Source organism: Heptranchias perlo, chromosome 1 (assembly GCF_035084215.1).
Source record: "Heptranchias perlo isolate sHepPer1 chromosome 1, sHepPer1.hap1, whole genome shotgun sequence".
Lineage (NCBI taxonomy): Eukaryota > Metazoa > Chordata > Chondrichthyes > Hexanchiformes > Hexanchidae > Heptranchias > Heptranchias perlo.
In genome coordinates this window covers 194,240,193-194,262,752 of record NC_090325.1, presented here as the reverse complement: position 1 = coordinate 194,262,752, position 22,560 = coordinate 194,240,193, and the positions used below count along the sequence as shown (strand labels likewise).

The 22,560-nt window shown below is 46.8% G+C and overlaps 1 protein-coding gene across 1 annotated transcript in view; it reads left to right on the top strand.

Annotated features, from left to right (window-relative positions):
* The first annotated feature begins 440 nt into the window (after positions 1-440).
* abcg2a (ATP-binding cassette, sub-family G (WHITE), member 2a) overlaps positions 441-22,560 on the top strand; it is a 51,228-nt gene continuing 29,108 nt past the window's right edge. Inside the window, exons 1-3 of the mRNA XM_067994513.1 lie at positions 441-619; positions 13,238-13,458; positions 21,569-21,628. Of these exons, the coding sequence (XP_067850614.1) occupies positions 13,289-13,458; positions 21,569-21,628 (230 nt within the window). The 5' untranslated portion in view covers positions 441-619; positions 13,238-13,288. The remainder of the gene's footprint in view (positions 620-13,237; positions 13,459-21,568; positions 21,629-22,560) is intronic.

Here is a 22,560-nt window from a genome sequence, read left to right as displayed (position 1 = left end):
GCAGCATATTTACATAACGGGGGCAGTACAGCTGTGAGGGAACGAGGGGGGACAGAGAGAGAGAGAGAGGGATAGATAGAGGAGGGAGGGATAGATAGAGGGAGGAGAGGGAGGGATAGATAGATAGAGGAGGGAGAGGGAGGGAGGGATAGATAGAGGGAGGAGAGGGAGGGATAGATAGAGGAGGGAGGGATAGATAGATAGATAGAGGAGGGATAGATAGATAGATAGAGGAGGGATAGATAGATAGAGGAGGGAGGGATAGATAGAGGGAGGAGAGGGAGGGATAGATAGATAGAGGAGGGAGAGGGAGGGAGGGATAGATAGAGGGAGGAGAGGGAGGGATAGATAGAGGAGGGAGGGATAGATAGATAGAGGAAGGAGGGATAGATAGATAGGGGAGGGATAGATAGAGGGAGGAGGGAGGGATAGATAGATAGAGGGAGGAGGAGGAGGAGGAGCCGCGAAGCGCGCTGCCGCCACTCAGCGAGTTCTGTCAAGAGGAAAGTCGCCTTTTTCAGTGTGGGAGGAAACTGGAGTCCGGCCGCCCGGGGAATCGCTGCGGATTCTCGGCTCACCGTTACTCCCGGGACAGAGCGCTGGGAGCCGCTACACACAGGTAATGGGTGGGGGGAGACGGTGTGTGTCAGTCTGGGGGGTGGGGGGGGAGACGGTGTGTGTCAGTCTGGGGGGTAGGGGGGGAGACGGTGTGTGTCAGTCTGGGGGGTAGGGGGGGGGAGACGGTGTGTGTCAGTCTGGGGGGTGGGGGAGACGGTGTGTGTCAGTCTGGGGGGTGGGGGAGACGGTGTGTGTCAGTCTGGGGGGTAGGGGGGGGGAGACGGTGTGTGTCAGTCTGGGGGGTGGGGGAGACGGTGTGTGTCAGTCTGGGGGGTGGGGGAGACGGTGTGTGTCAGTCTGGGGGGTAGGGGGGGGGAGACGGTGTGTGTCAGTCTGGGGGGTAGGGGGGGAGACGGTGTGTGTCAGTCTGGGGGGTAGGGGGGGGAGACGGTGTGTGTCAGTCTGGGGGGTAGGGGGGGAGACGGTGTGTGTCAGTCTGGGGGGTAGGGGGGGGAGACGGTGTGTGTCAGTCTGGGGGGTAGGGGGGGGAGACGGTGTGTGTCAGTCTGGGGGGTGGGGGGGGAGACGGTGTGTGTCAGTCTGGGGGGTAGGGGGGGGAGACGGTGTGTGTCAGTCTGGGGGGTGGGGGGGGGAGACGGTGTGTGTCAGTCTGGGGGGTAGGGGGGGGAGACGGTGTGTGTCAGTCTGGGGGGTAGGGGGGGAGACGGTGTGTGTCAGTCTGGGGGGTAGGGGGGGAGACGGTGTGTGTCAGTCTGGGGGGGGAGACGGTGTGTGTCAGTCTGGGGGGGGAGACGGTGTGTGTCAGTCTGGGGGGGGGGAGACGGTGTTTGTCAGTCTGGGGGGGGGGAGACGGTGTGTGTCAGTCTGGGGGGGGGAGACGGTGTGTGTCAGTCTGGGGGGGGGAGACGGTGTGTGTCAGTCTGGGGGGGGGAGACGGTGTGTGTCAGTCTGGGGGGGGGGAGACGGTGTGTGTCAGTCTGGGGGGGGGAGACGGTGTGTGTCAGTCTGGGGGGGGGAGACGGTGTGTGTCAGTCTGGGGGGGGGAGACGGTGTGTGTCAGTCTGGGGGGGGGAGACGGTGTGTGTCAGTCTGGGGGGGGGGAGACGGTGTGTGTCAGTCTGGGGGGGGGGAGACGGTGTGTGTCAGTCTGGGGGGGGGAGACGGTGTGTGTCAGTCTGGGGGGGGGAGACGGTGTGTGTCAGTCTGCGGTCTCGAGTGAGGTTTGTGAGCTGGTGATGTGGAGAATAGGGTATCAATCATTGTGACTTAATTTTGATGAAACTCACTTAGGGGGCTGGATCACAAAGTGTTGGAAGTTATGTTACACTTTATATAAAGCTCTGGTCAGACCCCATCTGGAGACACTGCGTTCATTTCTGGGCACCGCACCTCAGGAAGGATATATCGGCCTTGGAGGGGGTGCAGCGCAGATTCACCAGAATGATACCGGGGCTAAAAGGTTTAAATTATGAGGACAGGTTGTGTAGACTGGGCTTGTATTCGCTTGAGCATCGAAGATTAAGGGGTGATCTAATTGAGTTGTTTAAGATGATCAAAGGATTTGATAGGGTGGATAGAGAGAAACTATTTCCTCTGGTGGGTGGAGTCCAGGACGAGGGGGCATAAACTTAAAATTAGAGCTCGGCCGTTCAGGGGTGATGTCAGGAAGCACTTCTTCACACAAAGGGGAGTGGAAATCTGGAAAACTCTGCTCCAAAAAGCTGCTGAGGCTGGGGGTCAATTGAAAATGTCAAAACTGAGATTGATAGACTTTTGTTAGCCAAGGGTATTAAGGGTTACGGAACCAAGGTGGGTAGGCTGGAGTCATACCTAGCACAAAGGAAGATGGTAGTGGTTGTTGGAGGCCAATCATCTCAGCCCCAGGACATTGCTGCAGGAGTTCCTCAGGGCAGTGTCTTAGGCCCAACCATCTTCAGCTGCTTCATCATGACCTTCCCTCCATCATAAGGTCAGAAATGGCTGATGATTGCACAGTGTTCAGTTCCATTCGCAACCCTTCGTATAATGAAGCAGTCTGTGCCTGCGTGCAGCAAGACCTGGACAACATCTAGGCTTGGGCTGATAAGTGGCAAGTAACATTCACGTCAGACAAGTGCCAGGCAATGACCATCTCCAACAAGAGAGAGTCTAACCACCTCCCCATGACATTTAACAGCATTACCATCGCCGAATCCCCCACCATCAATGTCTTGGGGGTCACCATTGACCAGAAACTTAACTGGACCAGCCACATAAATACCGTGGCTGCAAGAGCAGGTCAGAGGCTGGGTATTCTGTGGCGAGTGACTCCCCTCCTGACACCCCAAAGCCTTTCCACCATCTACAAGGCACAAGTCAGGAGTGTGATGGAATACTCTCCACTTGCCTGGATGAGTGCAGCTCCAACAACACTCAAGAAGCTCGACACCATCCAAGACAAAGCAGCCCACTTGATTGGCACCCCGTTCACCACCCTAAACGTTCACTCCCTTCACCACCGGTGCACTGTGGCTGCAGTGTGTACCATCCACAGGATGCACTGCAGCAACTCGCCAAGGCTTCTTCAACAGCATCTCCCAAACTTGCGACCTCTACCACCTAGAAGGACAAGGGCAGCAGGTACATGGGAAGAACACCACCTGCACGTTCCCCTCCAAGTCACACGACTTAATTGTCGCTGGGTCAAAATCCTGGAACTCCCTGCCTAACAGCACTGTGGGAGAACCTTCACCACACGGACTGCAGCGGTTCAAGAAGGCGGCTCACCACCACCTTCTCAAGGGCAATTGGGGATGGGCAATAAATGCTGGCCATGCCAGTGACGCCCACATCCCATGAACGAATAAAAAAAATAACACTTTGCCTTTTTTGGGTGTTTTTTCTAAATTAGTTTTCGGAGATGTCGTCATGTGTTTGCCACACTAGTGCAAGGTAAAATTTTGAAACTTAGAAACAAAGCAAGTTTGTTGGAACAATTTATTAAACGTGGTGTATTGTGCAGTGTGAACCAAGAAAAAGTGTTTCCTTAACATCATTGAGCAGCTGCCCTTAACGTATCTTGTCAGTAAAGGCAATGTGTAGCTGAGGTTACACCCATCAGACGCCCAAGGCTCAGTCCCTGTTCTGTGCTGAGTTAACTGGTCTTGTCCGTGGTGCGGGACATAAGGTGAGGACAGGATCAGGCTTGGCCTGCTTGCTTTCCCTCCCCCTGTGGGGCTTGACGTCTCTCTTTTTTCCCCCCTTCCCTCTTCCCTCCCCCACTCCACTCCCCTCCCCTCCTCATGGTTTGTTGTTTCCCACTGTCTCGGCTCTCTCGTGAATTTCAGCTTGGATGAGATAACAGCCTCCTAGGGTTGTAGGGCTGGAGGAGGTAACAGAGATGGGGAGGGGGGCGAGGCCGTGGAGGGATTTGAAAACCAGATTGAGAATTTGCCAGACCGGGAGCCAATGTAGGTCAGCGAGCACAGGGGCGATGGGTGAATGGGGGGTCACAGTGGCTGCCCAATGCTTTCCCCCTCCCCTCCACCCTTCATCCGTGTCAGACCCTCAGACTCACTTTCTCTCTCAACTTCCCCCATGTTGTATCACCTCTCTGACAAACTCTCTCTGCTCCATCTCCAACCTGGTATCTGTAGCCTTCCATCATCCTGCGTCTTAAATAGGCCTGTTACTTTTTTCTGAAAGAAGTAAGCGTTGGATATTAACTACGTCAGTAATGTGTGAGAGTCACTCCGAAATGCTGGATACGGAAATAAAAAGACAAAGCAAGACAAAAAAAAAATTCAGAAAAATAATTGGACAAATTAACGCACACCACAGTGAATAAAAGGTGTGACAGCCGTACAGAGATGGGGGTGAGGACGAAGCAGATAGTCAGTAAGGAAAGAGAGAATTGTTTTGCATTTATTATTACATAATTATTATTATGTTATCTCACTTGTATTTATTATAAAACATAATTTTCTCCGACTCACTTGTGTACAGCAGCAGCTCAGGAGATCAATGAGTTAAAATAATACTGTTTTTAAAAACCCTTCTTATACTAAACACAATACTTGAGTAATCCCTGGAAAAATCTGGACATGAAGGATTTGTGTTCACTCTTGTCCACCGCGGTATTGCTCAAACGATTTTTTAAAAATCCTGTAACATTTTAGTGGTATGTTTATGTTGCTTGCGTGACCAGAGAGAAAGTTGATGTATAACTGGGCAAACGTGTTTTTTTACTTGTACCGGCATGTAAATCGATACACAGAAAAAGATAAGGATGTATCCAGTGGCACAGAAAATGTAAAACAATTAATCCCTGGAATATAGAAGATTAAGGGGTGATTTTTGATCGAAGTTTTCAAGATATTAAGGGGGAACTGATAGGGTAGTGATAGAGAGAAACTGCTACCGCTGGTTGGGGATTCTAGGACTAGGGAACATAGCCTAAAAATTAGAGCCAGGACTTTCAGGAGTAAAGTTCGGAAACACTTCTACACACAAAGGGTGGTAGAAGTTTGGAACTCTCTTCCGCAAACGGCAGTTGGTGCTAGCTCAATTGTTAATTTTAAATCTGAGATTGATAGGAACATAGGAACAGGAGTAGGCCATTCAGCCCCTCGTGCCTGCTCCGCCATTTGATAAGATCATGGCTGATCTGTGATCTAACTGCATATACCCGCCTTTGGCCCATATCCCTTAATACCTTTGGTTGCCAAAAAGCTATCTATCTCGCATTTAAATTTAGCAATTGAGCTAGTATCAATTGCCGTTTGCGGAAGAGAGTTCCAAACTTCTACCACCCTTTGTGTGTAGATATGTTTTCCAATCTCGCTCCTGAAAGGTCTGGCTCTAATTTTAGACTGCGCCCCCTACTCCCAGAATCCCCAACCAGCGGAAATAGTTTCTCTCTATCCACCCTATCTGTTCCCCTTAATATCTTAAACTTCGATCAGATCACTCCTTAACCTTCGAAACTCCAGAGAATGCAACCCCAATTTGTGTAATCTCTCCTCGTAACTTAACCCTTGAAGTCCGGGTATCATTCTAGTAAACCTACGCTGCACTCCCTCCAAGGCCAATATGTCCTTCCAAAGGTGCGGTGTCCAGAACTGCTCACAGTACTCCAGGTGCGGTCTAACCAGGGTTTTGTATAGCTGCAGCATATCTTCTGCCCCCTTGTACTCTAGTCCTCTAGATACAAAGGCCAGCATTCCATTAGCCTTATTGATTATTTTCTGCACACTTCAATGATCTATGTACCTGAACCCATAGGTCCCTTTGCACATCCACTGTTTTTAACTTTTTACCATTTAGAAAGTACCCTGTTCCATCCTTTTTTGATCCAAAGTGATGACCTCATATTTGTCTACATTGAATTCCATTTGCCACAGTTTTGCCCATTCACCTAATCTATCAATATCGCTTTGTAATTTTATGTTTTCATCTGCACTGCTTACAATGCCACCAATCTTTGTGTCAATGGCAAACTTAGATATGAGACTTTCTATGCCTTCATCTAAGTTGTTAATAAATATTGTGAATAATTGAGGACCCAAGACAGATCCCTGTGGGACTCCACTAGTCACATCCTGCCAATGTGAGTCCCTACCCATTATCCCTACTCTCTGTCGCCTTTCGCTCAGCCAACTTCCTAACCAAGTCTGTACTTTTCCCTCGATTCCATGGGCTTCTATCTTAGCTAACAGTCTCTTATGTGGGACGTTATCAAATGCCTTCTAGAAGTCCACATAAATAACATAATCAAGTATTAGATAGAATTACACGCAGAAACAGGCACAACTGGTCTATGCCGGCATTTATGCTCCACATGAGCTTCATCTCACCCTATCAGCATATCCTTCTATTCCTTTCTCCCTCATGTGTTTATCCAGCTTCCCCTTAAATGTATCTATGCTATTCACCTCAACTACTCCTTGTGGTAGCGAGTTCCACATTCTCACCACTCTCTGGGTGAAGAAGTTTCTCCAGAGTTCCCTATTGGATTTATTGGGGACTATCTTATATTTATGACCCCTAGTTCAGGTCTTCCCCCACAAGTGGGAACATGTTCTCTACGTCTACCCTAACAAACCCTTTCATAATCTTAAAGACCTCTATCAGGCCACCCCACAGCCTTCTCTTTTCTGGAGAAAAGAGCTCCAGCCTGCTTAATCTTTCCTGATAGGTATAACCTCTCAGTTCAGGGTATATGATGTTCTGTTCATACAATCTATCCATATTATTATGGAGTCCACCCAACAATGGTGATGTGTTAGCAGTGAGAGGTGAGAGTAAAAGTTACATATAGATGTCCATGTGAGGAAACCACCTTTCCAAGATATCAGTTAATATACTGCACTGTCTTCCCCTGTGATTTATTTATAGTCATGGTAAATGCAAAGATGATGTGCCATAGCCACTAGGAACATATAAGTTATTTATACATCAATATTTATTTAGGGTTTAAGTTATTCCATTCAGAGCCCAGATCAGAGACCGTTCTCCATTCATATGTTCTTGCCAGTAAAGAATTTTTGCCTGCCTTGCTCGTGGCTGTCTGTCGTGGAGTAGAGCCTAGTCTGGTTTGAATTCCAGGTCGGGATCTTGGGCAGTGCTGGCACAGGACCTGGAGCAAGGGTCCCAGGGCTGAGACCACATACGGAGGAGGTTTTGAGGTTGGGGCTGGTGAAGAAAGAACTTGCATTTGTATAGCACCTTTCACGACCTTAGGACACTTTACAGCCAATTAAGTACTTTTGAAGTGTAGTCACTGTTGTGATGTAGAGAAGCATGGCAGCCAATTTGCGCACAGCAAGATCCCACAAACAGCAACGTGATAATGACCAGATAATCTGTCTGTGTTGTTAGCTGAGGGATAAATATTGGCCCGGACACCGGGGAGAACTCCCCTGCTGTTCTTCAAAAATAGCGTCACGGGATCCTTTACGTCCACCTGAGAGGGCAGACGGGACCTCGGTTTAACGTCTCATCTGAAAGATGGCACCTCCGACAGTGCAGCGCTCCCTCAGTACTGCACTGGGAGTGTCAGCCTGGATTTTGTGCTCAACTCTCTGGAGTGGGACTTGAAACCACGACCTTCTGACCCAGAGGCGAGAGTGACATCCACATCCACTTCTCCCATTTGGTATCCTAACTGGTTCCCTCATCCATACCTACTATAAATTCAAAAATGTGGCTCTTCATTTATGAGCTCTGTACTTGACCAGATGGATTCAAAAACTTCACAGTCCTTATGCACAATGACTCATAAGGAGGAGGCCAGTCTGGTTAACCAATGTTTCCAAGGCTGCTGAAGCTAAAGTAGATGCTCACCAAATTGTTTCTGTCCAAATCAATCAATGCTCAATGGCCGAATGGCTTTTTCCAACAACAGCTTGCATTTACATAGCGCCTTTAACGTAGTAAAACGCCCCAAGGCGCTTCACAGGAGCGATTATCAAACAAAACTTGACGCCAAGCCACATAAGGAGATATTAGGACAGGTGACCAAAAGCTTGGCCATAGAGGCAGGTTTTAAGGAGCGTCTTAAAGGAGGCAGAGAGGTTTAAGGAGAGAATTCCAGAGCTTGGGGCCTAGGCAGCTGAAGGCACGGCCGCCAGTGGTAGAGTGAAGGAAGTGGGGCATGTACAAGATGCCAGAATTGGAGGAGCGCAGAGATCTCGGGGAAGTTACAGAGAGAGGTTTCCAGTTACATGTTTCTTTCATATGGTGATCGGTATCCACTGTGGTCCTTCCTATAAGTGAGTACAATCAATCGGTGCTCTTTCGGTTGCCCCTGATAATCCAGATACACTTTTAGACCAGGGTGTTTCTCAGGCTCATTGCTCCAATTGCAATTATCAACCTTAACACCGTTATCCCACAAACAGCAAAACACGACTGTCCCCAACCCCCACCGTCTAGATGTTGCTGGACATTCCTGCTCCAGGATATAGGTGTCCTTCAAGTGGATATTTGCCATATATTTGGGTGGAGTTGGCAATGTTTTCAAGAAAATATAAACTATGGCGCCATGAGTTTGATTTACACCAGCTCCAAACTGCACGTTGGCAGGTGAGTTAGTGAGACAGCTTTTCCATTCTCGTGTTTGAACCTAGTCATTGTCTCAAAGAGAAATGTGCCTCCGTCCACTCCTGTCTTTACTCAACATTGGAGTCTGTGAGTGCAGGTGTTCAGCTATACAGTTACATAGAGTTTACAGCACAGAAACAGGCCATTCGGCCCAACTGGTCCATGCCGGTGTTTATGCTCCACACGAGCCTCCTCCCGCCTTACTTCATCTCACCCTATCAGCATATCCTTCTATTCCTTTGTCCCTCATGTGTTTATCTAGCTTCCCCTTAAATGCATCTATGCTATTCGCCTCAACCACTCTAAGGATCAACAAAAATGACCAATTCGTCTGCTTTTTAGTGATGTTGGTTGAGGGATAAATATTAGCCAGGAGACTGTTCTTCAAATAGTGCCTTGGGAACTTCTGCGTCCACCTGAGGGGGCAGATGGGGGCCTCAGTTTAACGTAGCATCCGAAAGTTGGCACCTCAGACAGTGCAGCGCTCCCTCAGTACTGTACTGGATTGTCAGTCTAGATTATGTGTTCAAGTCGATGGAGAGGGGATTGAGCCCATAACCTTCTGACTCAGAGGTGAGATTGCTGCTCACTGAGCCACGGCTGAGACCAGAAGACCATGTATTTTAAACTTTTTTTAAAAAAAAGAACAGAACCAAAAAAAATTTAAATAATCACAGAAGGATCATCTCTAAACTTATCGATAACATACTCCTCTCCTGTTGGAGATCTGCGCAGTGAGGTTTCCCATCGGAGGCCTAACCTCTCTCAGGCCTAGGGTTTGAGTGTTGCTCTTTCCTGCCACTTGCACTCTACTGGGTCATGCCTCTGATATTCTTTGGGTGTCTACGCGTGGTGACCTCGCCATCATCTGTTGCATCCAGCCCAGACATGAGTGCTCTCTCATTGCTCCCGTTCTCTCTCCATCAGGCTCCATCTCTCAACCATCCCCTCCATCTGGCAGAGACCCCCCTCCCTCCCCCACCCCCCAGGCCCAGTTCTTGCTTGTCCCAGCCATCTTGGCCTTCCATTTCCGCTCCCGACAGGCACCCGTGAGCAGCTCTGCTGGAGTCCACCTGCAAGGGTGGTGGGAGCAGTTTCAGTGGTAACTTTCATCAGGGAATTAGATAAATACTTGAAGGGGAGAAAATGTACAGGGCTACGGGGAACGAGCAGGGGGGAGTGGAGCTAATTGGATAGCTCTTTGAAAGAACTGGCACAGACATGATGGGCCGAATGGTCTCCTTCTGTGCTGTAAGAGTCCATGATTTTATATACATACACGCCCTTATCCCCATCTCAGGAACCAGAGGAACGTGCAATAATTAAGGTCTTGCTCCATGTGATAAAATGTAAGCTGAAAGCATAGAGTCAAAGTCCACGAGCTTTGGAAGAAAGATCGTATTTAGTGAGGGCAGCAGGTGTAAGGTGCTTTCCTAACGAACTGCCGATTAGCTGAATAAAGAGTAAGAACATTAGCTGGTCCTGGTCAAGCAACCCGGAGGTCATGAGTTCAAATCCCACCACAGCAATTGAATTCAGTAAATCTGGTAATTTAAGATAATTGGCAAAAACAAATCCTGGGGAAATGAGAATTTTTTTTCACGCAGCGAGCTGTGATGACCTGGAATTCACTGCCTGAAAGGGCAGTGGAAGCAAATTGAATAGTAACTTTCGAAAGGGAATTGGATAAATACTTTGAAATTTGCAGGGCTATGGGGAAAGAGCAGGGGGAAGTAGGATTAATCGGATGGCTGTTGCAAAGAGCCGGCATGGGCACGATGGGCCGAATGGCATCCGTCCGTGCTGTATGATTCTATGACTTGTCATTTGTGCTAGCACCAGGAAATCCCAACCAGTTCACTAATGTTCTTCATGGAACCTGCCATCCTTACCCAATCTGACCTACACTTGACTCCAGTCCCTCACTGACTCTTAACGGTCCTCTGAATAAGTACGTCAGTTGTAACGCAATTGCTTCAAGAAGATGGTCCACCATCCCCTTCTCAGGGTAAATAGGATGGGCACTAAATGTGGCCTCGTCAATGTCACCCAGATCCCTAGACCAAATCTGTTGTAATTTGTAAAAAACACCCCAAAGTGACTGGACATCAAGAAGACGTATTCATAGGAACAGGAGTAGGCCATTCAGCCCCTCGAGCCTATTCCAACATTCAATTGGATCATGGCCGACCTGTATCTTAATTCTATTTACCCGCCTTGGTTCCATATCCCTTAATACCCTTACCTAACAAAAATTTCAGGATATAAAAAGTATGAAGTGCGTTTTTTGAAATGTAATACTTTATTTCTAAATGTGGGCGAGTGCAAGTGATTGTGAGTTTATTTCTGGATTAGTATACAAACCTCCTGCACTGTTCCAGGACAGCTTGGATCAGCCCCTCATCTTTCGTTTAGGCTCTTTACAACCTTCCGGACTCTACGTTGATTTCAATAACTTCAGGTCATAACCACTGCTCCCATTTTCACAGACAGCAGGTGCTGGCGATGGTTCTGCTGTTGTCATTCTGGACCCATCTTTTGTTTCTTTACTTGCCCCCTTTTGCCTTGCATCATCATCCCTTTTGTCATTTAATCACTCCTGCCCTCCACCCTATCACAGACTTTCCCTTTTGTTCTTTCGTCCCCTCCACCCTCACTTCTTTCCCTGGCTCTGTACTTGTTTGTAAACTGTTAAATCTCAAACTTCTTCCAGTTCTGACGAAAGGCCATCGACCTGAAACGTTAACTCTGTTCCTATTCCCACAGGTGCTGCCTGACCTGCTGAGTATTTTAACAACAACAACAATTTGCATTTATATAGCGCCTTTAACGTAGTAAAATGTCCCAAGGCGCTTCACAGGAGCGATTTATCAAACAAAATTTGAGACTGAGCCACATAAGGAGATATTAGGACAGGTGACCAAAAGCCTGGCCAAATGGGTAGGTTTTAAGGAGCATCTTAAAGGAGGAGAGAGAGGCGGAGGGGTTTAGGGAGGGACTTCCAGAGCTTAGGGCCTCGGCAGCTGAAGGCACGGCCGCCAGTGGTGGAATGATGAAAATCAGGGATGCACATTGAAGGAGCACAGAGATCTCGGAGGGTTGTAGGGCTGGAGGAGGTTACAGAGATAGGGAGGGGTGAGGCCATGGAGGGATTTGAGAACACGGATGAGAATTTTAAAATCTTGGTGTTGCCGGACCAGAAGCCAATGTAGGTCAACGAGCACAGTGGGTGATGGGTGAATGGGGTTTGGTGCAAATTAGGATACGGGCAGCAGAGTTTTGGATGAGCTCAAGTTTATGGAAGATGGGAGGCCGGTCAGGAAAGCATTGGAATGGTCAAGTCTAGAGATAACAAAGGCGTGGATGAGGGTTTCAGCAGCAGTTGGGCTGAGGCAGGGGCGGAGACGGGCGATATTGCGGAGGTGGAAGTAGGTGGTCTTAGTGTTGGAGCGGATATGGGATCGGAAGCTCATCTCAGGGTCAAATAGGACGCCAAGGTTGGGAACGGTCTGGTTCAGCCTCGGACAGTGGCCAGGGAGAGGGATGGAGTCGGTGGCTGGGGAACGGAGTTTGCGGCGGGGACCGAAGACAATGGCTTCACGCTTCCCGATATTTAGTTGGAGGAAATTTCTGCTCATCATGTACTGGATGTTGGACGAGCAGTGCGACAAATCAGAGACTGTGGAGGGGTCGAGGGAGACGGTGGTGAGGTAGAGCTGGGTGTCATCAGCGTACATGTTGGAACCTGACGTGTTTTCGGATGATGTCTTCGAGGGACAGCACGTAGATGAGAAATAGGAAGGAGCCAAGGATAGATCCTTACCAGCATTTTCTGTTTTTATTTCAGATTTCCAGCACCTGCAGTATTTTGCTTTTGTCAAACTTATTATTTGGTTGTTCTAATGTTTTACATACGGTGATATGGAAAGTCACAATTTATATTTTTAACTGCAGTGTCCAATTTCTAGAGTACTGTGCACAGTCCTGGTCTCCACTTTAGAAAAAGGATATGGAGGCACCGGAGAAGGTGCAAAAAAGATTCATAAGGATGATACCAGAACTGAGAGGTTATAGCTATCAGGAAAGACTGAACAGGCTGGGGCTCTTTTCCCTAGAAAAGAGAAGTCAGAGAGGTGACCTGATACAGGTCTTTAAGATTATGAAAGGGTTTGATAGAGAAGATGGTTCCACTTGTGGGAGAGACCAAAACTAGGGGCCATAAATATAAGATAGTCACTAATAAATCCAATAGGGAATTCAGGAGAAACTTCTTCACCCAGAGAGTGGTTAGAATGTGGAACTCACTACCACAAGGAGTGTTTGAGGCGAATAGCGTAGATGCACTTAAGGGAAAGCTAGATAAACACATGAGGGAGAAAGGAATAGAAGGATATGCTGACAGGGTGAGATGAAGAGGGGGAGGGAGGAGGCTTGTGTGGAGCTTTATCACCAGCATAGATCAGTTGGGCGGAATGGCCTGTTTCTGTGCTGTACATTCCAGGGGGGTGGGGCGGGGGGTGAGGATGAATTTACAGGACTGTAAGTCTGAAAAATGCTTTTTATATATTTCACACAGAAGTGGTAACCAGCTAACATTGACCAGAGCAGCCCTTTCAAAGGTTTACAGATGAATGATACAAATCTTGCCTTGGAACAGAGTGCCGTAAAGTTGGACAAACATGAATTACCTGTTGGATCCACAGTCACTTTCCACAACATTTACTACAGGGTGAAAGTCAAGAGTGGTTTTCTATGTCTTCGCAAAACCAATGTGAAGGAAGTCCTAAACGATATCAAGTATGTCTTTTCATTCTACGATTTGAATTGGGTGGGGGCGGGGGGTTGATGTGTAACTATAATGTGCAGAAATGGGATCCGTCTTGAAGTATGTAAAGTGTGAAAAGGACGACAGCGTAGAACTGTCACCCCATTTTAAAAGTGGAGGGGCATTGGCTGGAGGCGTGACTCGGAACATTGGCCCCGATATTAACAGGGACGCGGGGGAAGCGCGTCCAAATCCCGGCAAGGCTGGGGACGTGGAGGACCTGCCGATCTTAACAGCACGGCCAGCGGGCGGGAGCCCAAGCAAGCGACAGGAGGCCGCAGCCGGGGACCCGTGGGGACAGTCCCCTGCAATTGGGAAGGAGGTGTTGGGTGTTGGGGGGTGGAGGGGGATAGCTAGGCTCTCGCGACCTCCACATACGCTGCTCTGAAACCAGCCGCTAAGAAGTGAGTGAGAGCAGCCTGGAAATGACTCCAACGTGTTGCTTTAATGTTGAATGTGACCGTCTTAAAGCAGAAAACTGGTGTGGAGTGAACTGGCTGTTCGGCTGAGATCCAAAACACAAGTCAACCCAATAACACAGCAAATAGCTACTAGGAAGTTGGCGTGTTCATCAATGGGTCATTATCTCATCCTTCACTGATAAGGATGCTATGCCAATTCAGACTAAGTGGTTAATCGTTAACCTGGTTTATCATAGTGGAATGAAAGGTAAAGGTAACGTAATCTTCACCTTTAGTCACGTGAATTGTTGTGGACACGATTTACTCGGTAACTTTATTCACTTTTTGCAAGTACAGGTGGTGGTTTCTGACTCTTGGAATCCCAACATAACCTTTTGAAAATTCATTATTTTTGGATGTGTCCAGCCAAGTAATGTTGCTTAATATAGGGCTTGGATTATTTTTTCTTTTTTTAATTTTATCCCAATTTTAGAGTATGTGTAACTTCCAGTATCTAATGCGAGGATAGTAAAGGGAATCGAGGGATATGGGGAGCGGGCGGGAAAGTAGAGGCGAGGTCGAAGATCTGTCATGATCTTATTAAATGGCGGAGCAGGATTGAGGGGCCGAATGGCCTACTCCTGCTCCTATTTCCTATGTTCTTATGATGATGTGCGTGTCAGTCATCAAGTGTTTGCTGAAACCATGATCGCTTCTTCCTGCATCACCTTTCACCTTTCACCCCAGGTCACCTCAGAATACCCTGCAGTTCTTGTCTGCCTGGTTACGATCACCTGGCTCTCACTCCGGCAACGCCTCGATTTTAAAATTCTCATCCTTCTTTTCAAATCCCTCGATCCCTCCCTATCTCTGTAACCTCCTCCAGCCTCTACAACCCTCCGAGATCTCTGCTCTCCTCCAATTCTGGCCTCTTGTGCATCCCCGATTTTCATCGCTCCACCATTGGCGGCCGTGCCTTCAGCTGCCTGGGCCCTAAGCTCTGGAATTCCCTCCCTAAACCTCTCCGCCTCTCTCTCTTCCTTTAAGATGCTCCTTAAAACCTGCCTCTTTGCCCAAGCTTTTGGTCACCTGCTCTAATATCTCCTTATGTGGCTCGGTCTCAAATTTTGTCTGATAATCGCTCCTGTCAAGCGACTTGGGACGTTTTACTACGTCAAAGGCGCTATATAAATGCAAGTTGTGGTTGTTGTGATTGGTTAATTGTGTTGGCATAAGATCAACACTTGTGTGTGGGTCACAAAAGGAAAATAAATCTTCACGCTGTGCGGGACCGTTCTGAGAATGAACTCAGCTGCCCTTTCGACAATTCGGAAAAACTACAAGGAAGTGAGTGAATTCTGTCCCGCGTGAAGGGAGCCACATGATGCTTGGTTGTAAAATCTGAAGTTATTGTAAATTTACTGTAACTAATTATAGCATAACAAAAATTGTTAATATTCTGAATGCTATTCTTTACTCTGATCTCAATACAACTACTTTCTCTGTGCGGTTAGGCGGTTTCACCAGCTTTAATGAATAACAGTGAATCTATTAAAATTTGCTTCAAGAAATCCTTTGAAGGGTTTGGGGGAAGAGAGAGATGAATAATAATTCTGGGCTAATTACAGTTCTCTTCGAATTATATAAAGAAATACCAAAGAGTAAAGTAAAGGTGCGAACCAGATTTATTGGCTTGCATCGGGTTTACAGCCCAGAAACAGGCCATTCGGCCCAACTGGTCTGTGCCGGTGTTTATGCTCCACACGAGCCTCCTCCCTCCCTATCTAACCTATCAGCATATCCCTCTATTCCTTTCTCCCTCATGTGCTTATCTAGCGTCCCCTTAAATGCATCTATATTATTCGCCTCAACTACTCCTTGTGGGAGCGAGTTCCACATTCTCACCACTCTCTGGGTAAAGAAGTTTCTCCTGAATTCCCTATTGGATTTATTAGTGACTATCTTATATTTATGGCCCCTAGTTCAGGTCTCCCCCACAAGTGGAAACATCTTCTCTACCTCTACCCTATCAAACCCTTTCATAATCTTAAAGACCTCTATTAGGTCACCCCTCAGCCTTCTCTTTTCTAGAAATGAACATATGGTGGGCAGGACAGCAACAGAATTCTCCTTTTTAGGCCATTGCTGGACCCTCTCAGGATGTATAGTTTCTCTTCAACCCTCCCCCCACCCCCCACAAAAGCCAAATTCTCAGGAGCAAAGGGACAACTATTTTTTGGCCTGAGGGTCCAACTCACCTTCTGGACCTATGTTTTGGTTGACTTTCGTGGGACCCATATGAATATTTTTTTGTCTTTTTTAAAAAAAAATCTTTCCACCCTAACTTTTAGATGCTTATGGTGGATTTTTAAGGAATTCTTCAGCCAGCAAGTAAAAGATTAAAATTTTGAATTTTTTTTTAAAAAAAAGTTTGAAACCAATAAACAGCAATAGGATCTTTGCCCCTTATTGGCTCCTAAAAAAAAAACAACCTACACTTATGTCCCACTTGCTCAAAGTCAAAACGAGAAACAAACCTTGAATTTAGTGTTTGTGTCGGATGGTGTATTTGCCAAATTGGCAGAGCAGTAATGGCGTGTATTGCCTTTAATCACTTCAAGGGTCGGTTTCAAACTGTAAAATTATATGATTTTGTGATAAAACTATGTGGAAATGGTGTAAACGTTTTATGTGACAACTTATTGGATAAACTGCAATAACAGGATGATTGTTCATAGTGTCAGAGGTGACAATTGCTTTTAATCAGTAATGGACTTCGATACTTGCTGAGTAGTTTGTTTATTAGTTTCATGTTTGACTGTTGAAACATTAAGTAGGACATTTAAAACAGATACGTATATTCCTGGCTTGCTGCACCTGAGGACGAGGCTTTACCTGTTTAACAACAACAACTTGCATTTATATAGCACCTTTAACATAGTAAAACATCCCAAGGCGCTTCATAGGACAGTCATCGAACAAAACTTGATATAAGGAACATAAGAAACAGGAGCAGGTGTAGGCCATACGGCCCCTCGAGCCTGCTCCGCCATTCGATAAGATCTTGGCTGAACTTCGACCTCAACTCCACTTTCCTGCCCGATCCCCATATCCCTTGATTCCCCTAGAGTCCAAAAATCAATCTATCTCAGCCTTGAATATACTCAATGACTCAGCATCCACAGCCCTCTGGGGTAGAGAATTCCAAAGATTCACAACCCTCTGACTGAAGGCCAAGCCACATTAGGAGATATTAGGGCAGGTGACAAAAAGCTTGGTCAAAGGTAGGTTTTAAGGAGTGTCTTAAGAAAGAGAGAGAGGCGGAGAGGTTTAGGAAGGGAATTCCAGAGCTTAGGGCCTAGACAGCTGAAGGCACGGCTTCCAATGGTGGAGCGACTTAAAATCAGTGACGCGCAAGAGGCCATAATTGGAGGAGCGCAGAGATCTCGGAGGGTTGTAGGGCTGGAGGGAGTTACAGAGATAGGGAGGGGCGAGGCCTTGGAGGGATTTGAAAACAACAGTGAGAACTGTAAAATCGAGGAGTTGGTGGAGCTGGAGCCAATGTAGGTCAGCGAGCACAGTGGGTGATGGGTGAACGGGACTTGGTGCGAGTTAGGATACAGGCAGCAGAGTTTTGGATGAGTTCAAGTTTATGGAGGCTGGAAGATGGAAGGCCGGCCAGGGGAGCATTGGAATTAAGGTGGAGATTTTCCTTTTGCTAGGTGATGTGATGGTGCAGGCTTCTTTATTCAACTTCCACATAGAAACATAGAAAATAGGAGCAGGAGTAGGCCATTCGGCCCTTCGAGCCTGCTCCGCCATTCAATATGATCATGGCTGATCCTCTACCTCAATATCATATTCCTGCTCTCTCCCCATACCCCTTGATGCCCTTTGTGTCTAGAAATCTATCTAGCTCCATCTTAAATATATTCAGTGACTTGGCCTTCACAGCCTTCTGTAGTCGAGAATTCCACAGGTTTACCACCCTCTGAGTGAAGAAATTTCTCCTCCTCTCAGTCCTAAATGTCCTACCCCATATCCTGAGACTGTGACCCCTCGTTCTGGACCCCCCCCCCCCAGCCAGGGGAAACATCCTCCCTGCATCCAGTCTGTCCAGCCCTGTCAGAATTTTATACGTTTCAATGAGATTCCCTCTCATTCGTCTAAACTCGAGTGAATACAGGCTGAGTCGACCGAATCTCTCCTCATACGACAGTCCTGCCATCCCAGGAATCAGTCTGGTGAACCTTCGCTGCACTCCCTCTATGGCAAGTATATCCTTTCTTAGGTAAGGAGACCAAAACTGCACACAATACTCCAGGTGTGGTCTCACCAAGGCCCTGTATAACTGCAGTAAGACATCCTTGCTCCTATACTCAAATCCTCTTGCAATGAAGGCCAACATACCATTTGCCTTCCTAACTGCTTGCTGCACCTGCATGTTTGCTTTCAGTGACTGGTGTACAAGGACACCCAGGTCCCTTTGTACATCAACATTCCCCAATCTATCAACATTTAAATAATACTCTGCCTTTCTGTTTTTCCTTCCGAAGTGGATAACTTCACATTTATCCACATTATACTGCATCTGCCATGTATTTGCACACTCACCCAACTTGTCTAAATTGCCTTGAAGTCTCTGCATCCTCCTCACAACTCACGATCCCACCTAGTTTTGTGTCGTCAGCATAACTTGGAAATATTACATTTGGTTCCCTCATCCAAATCATTGATATATATTGTGAATAGCTGGGGCCCAAGCACTGATCCCTGCAGTACCCTGCTAGTCACCGCCTGCCACCCCGAAAAAGACCCATTTGTTCCTACTCTCTGTTTCCTGTCTGTTAACCAATTTTCAATCCATGCCAGTATATTCCCCCCAATCCAATGTGCTTTAATTTTGCACACTAACCTCTTATGTGGGACTTTATCTGAAAATCCAAATAAACCACTTATCTATTCTACCAGTTACATCCTCAAAAGACTCCAGTAGGTTTGTCAAACATGATTGCCCTTTCATAAATCCATGTTGACTTTGTCTAATCCCGTTGATATTTTCTAAATGTCCTATTATCACATCCTTTATAATAGACTCTAGCATTTTCCCTACTACTGATGTTAGGCTAACCGGTCTGTAGTTCCCTGTCTTCTCTCTCTCTCCTTTTTTTAAATAGTGGGGTTACATTTGTCAGCTGTGTGTCTGGCATGTATGGGAAATCTATTACCATAGGAACAGGAGTAGGCCATTCAGCCCCTCGAGCCTGTTCCACCATTCAGTGAGATCATGGTTGATCTGTATCCTAACTCCATTTACCCGCCTTGGCTCCATATCCCTTAATAGCAAAAAAAAAATCAATTGATCTCAGATTTAAAATTATTAATTGAGCTAGCATCTACTGCTTTTTGCGGGAGCGAGTTCCACACTTCTACCACCCTTTGTGTGAAGAAGTGTTTCCTAACTTTTCTCCCGAACGGCCTGGCTCTGATTTTAAGGTTATGTCTCCTTGTCCGAGATTCCCCCATCAGTGGAAAAAGTTTCTCTCTACCTACCCTATCGGTTCTTTTCAAAATCCTGAAAACCTCAATCAAATCACCCCTTAAATTTCTATATTCCAGGGAATACAAGCCTAGTTCATGTAATCTCGCCTCATAATTTAACCCTTTGGAGCCCTGGTAACATTCTGGTGAATCTCTGCTGCACTCCTTCCAAGGCCAATCTATCCCAAGGTGCGGTGCCCAGGACTGTACACAGTACTCCAGATGTGGTCTAAGGGCTTTGTGTAGCTGTAGCAAAACTTCCTCCCCTTTATATTCTAGCCCTCTAGTTATAAAGGCTAACACTCCATTAGCCTTTTTGACTCTTTTTGTACCCGACCGCTACATTTTAGCGATCGTGTACACGGACCCCGAAATCTCTTTGGACCTCCGCTGTTATAAGAGATAAGAACACAAGAAATAGGAGCAGGAGTAGGCCATACGGCCCCTCGAGCCTGCTCCGCCATTCATTAAGATCTTGGCTGATCTTCGACCTCAACTCCACTTTCCCGCCCGATCCCCATATCCCTCTTCCCCCCCCCCCCCCCCCCCCCCCCCGGGTCCTGGCTTTTCACCATTTAAAAAAAAATACTCGCCCAAGAGTGTGCTGTGTGCTGCATGACTTTGTGATAATGAGGGAGCAGCCCTAATCACCATCTGGGCAGCAGCAAGAGGAGCAGGAGCAGGAGCGGCACGGATCATCAGTGCCCCAGAGCTCTGAGAGCAGCTCGTTCAAGAGCTGCTTCACATGAACCAACCGTCCCGTCCTTGATGCATTTAAGGGGAAACTAGATAAACACATAAGAGAGAAAGGAATAGAAGGGTGAGATGAAGAGGGGTGGGAGGAGGCTCGTGTGGAGCATAAACTCTGGCATCGACCAGTTGGGCCGAATGGCCTGTTTCTGTGCTGTACGTTCTATGTAATCCCCAACACACCAACAATTCCGCAATCCTTATCACTACCATTCGATTGTCTTCCTCCAGTTCAGCCTTATGAGTCGTGTCCTCACTGCACTACAAATATAAACACCAACGCCAAATCCAGAACAAAAAAAAAAGAATTGTCCAACATCTAATTTCCATATTTAACAAGAAAAGTTAAGAATCACCCTTCTGCAACCCATTAGTGCCTGTCTTCTGTGCTTGTTTACCTATCTTAGTGCTCTTATGACTTGCTTGCCCCAGTGGCTACAGCTTGGGAGGTGGGAGGCTGCTGAGCTTCCGTTGAGGACCCTTCAGATGGCCGTGGTGGCCGACCTCCAGCAGCAGCTCTGGGCCTTGAAAGGCCGGCCGCAGACTGCAGCCTCTCGGCCGGGGCAGTCTGGCCCAGCTGGGCGTGTGGCACTAACCAGGGCACTGGCGGAGTGGGCTTGGGGGGGGGGTGGGGGGAAAGCAGGCATGCTGTCATCCTGAGAGAGGACAGCAGGTGACTCTCCCATGGAGCCGATGCCACACCCCTGGCACTATGCCTAGGTTTCTGTGCGAGAACGGAGTGCAGGAGTGACTGGCCCCCAGAGCCAAGGTGGCAGCAGCGTGCCATCGAATTTCCAGGCCAAGTTTCTTTTTTTGTGTCTATCTTGCATCGTCCTTTCTTTCTTCTACGTACGACTTAAAGTCCACCTCTCTTTCTGGGTATCTCTCCACAATACACTTAGAACCTTGTTTGTTTTATTTGACTCCTATTGGAAAATTTATGTAGCAATTAAATCTGCGAACCATAAATTACTGGTACACAAACACATCAGAATCTTTATGCGTGATCACTGAGCAGAATTCTATCGGGAGTTAATTACTAATCACAGCCTGAGGTTTTATTTATGTATCCCTTCTGACTGCTGCTGCTGTTTTAAAAAAAATATTGCACATGGTTTATTGGATGACTAAAATTGTGTTGTAATCAGTTTTTCTTTTGTTTAAAATCTCAGTTCTGGTACCTCTTCAGTTAATGTGTGTGTGTGTGTTCTTTTCCTTCATGCAGTAATAGTGAATTTGGGTGTTTTATTGTGTAACCTTCACAGCTGTGAGTCACATAAAAGTATATGATTTGTTTATGACATTAATTTGGTTGCTTTTTCTCACAAATAAAATCTTGTGCAACGGTTCAAAATATTTACATGACCTTTGTTTCCTGTTTTTTCTGCAGTGGCATCATGAGGCCTGGGATGAATGCTATCCTGGGTCCCACAGGCAGTGGGAAGTCATCGTGAGTATCGCTGTTACATAGAATTTACAGCACAGAAATGGGCCATTCGGCCCGACTGGTCTATGCCAGTGTTTATGCTCCACACGAGCCTCCTCCCATCTCCCTTCATCTCACCCTATCAGCATATCCTTCTATTCCTTTCTCCCTCATGTGTTGATCCAACTTTCCTTTAAATGCATCTATGCTATTCACCTCAACCACTCCAAGTGGTAGCGATTTCCATATTCTTACCACTCTCTGAGTATAGAAGTTTCTCCTTATTGGATTTATTATTGACGATCTTATACTTATGACCCCTAATTTTGGACTCCCCCACAAGTAGAAACATCTTCTCTGTGTCTACTCTATCGCACCCCTTCATAATTTTAAAGACCTCTATCAGGTCACCTCTCACTCTTCTATTTTCTAGAGGAGAAAAGCCCCAGCCAGTTCAGTCTTTCTTGATAAGTATACCCTCTCAGTTCTGGTATCATCCTTGTAAATCTTTTTTGCACTTTCTCCAGTGCTTCTATATTCTTTTTATAATATGGAGACTGGAACTGTGCACCGTACTCCAAATGTGGTCAAACCAAGGTTCTGTACATGTTTAACATAACCTCTCTGCAGTTGAGTTCCTCTAAAAATGAACCCTGGTGCTTTGTTTGCACTTTTAATGATTATCCATGCACCTTTCACTAGAAAATATTGCAGTGATTCATGGCTTACATTTTTCAGTGCTTTGTTCTCTACGATGATTGTGTTTTATATAATTCGTTGATGCCATGAAAATGTCTACAAGGGGTTGATAATTTTGACCAAATCAACAAGTTGAGGGCTAATTTGGACAAGCTCGGGGACTGGGCCCATATGTGGCAGATACCCTTTAATGTGGACGAGTGCGGTGTCCAGCGTTATAGGGGTTGGGGAAAATCTATGCATCTTTTATACTGTAA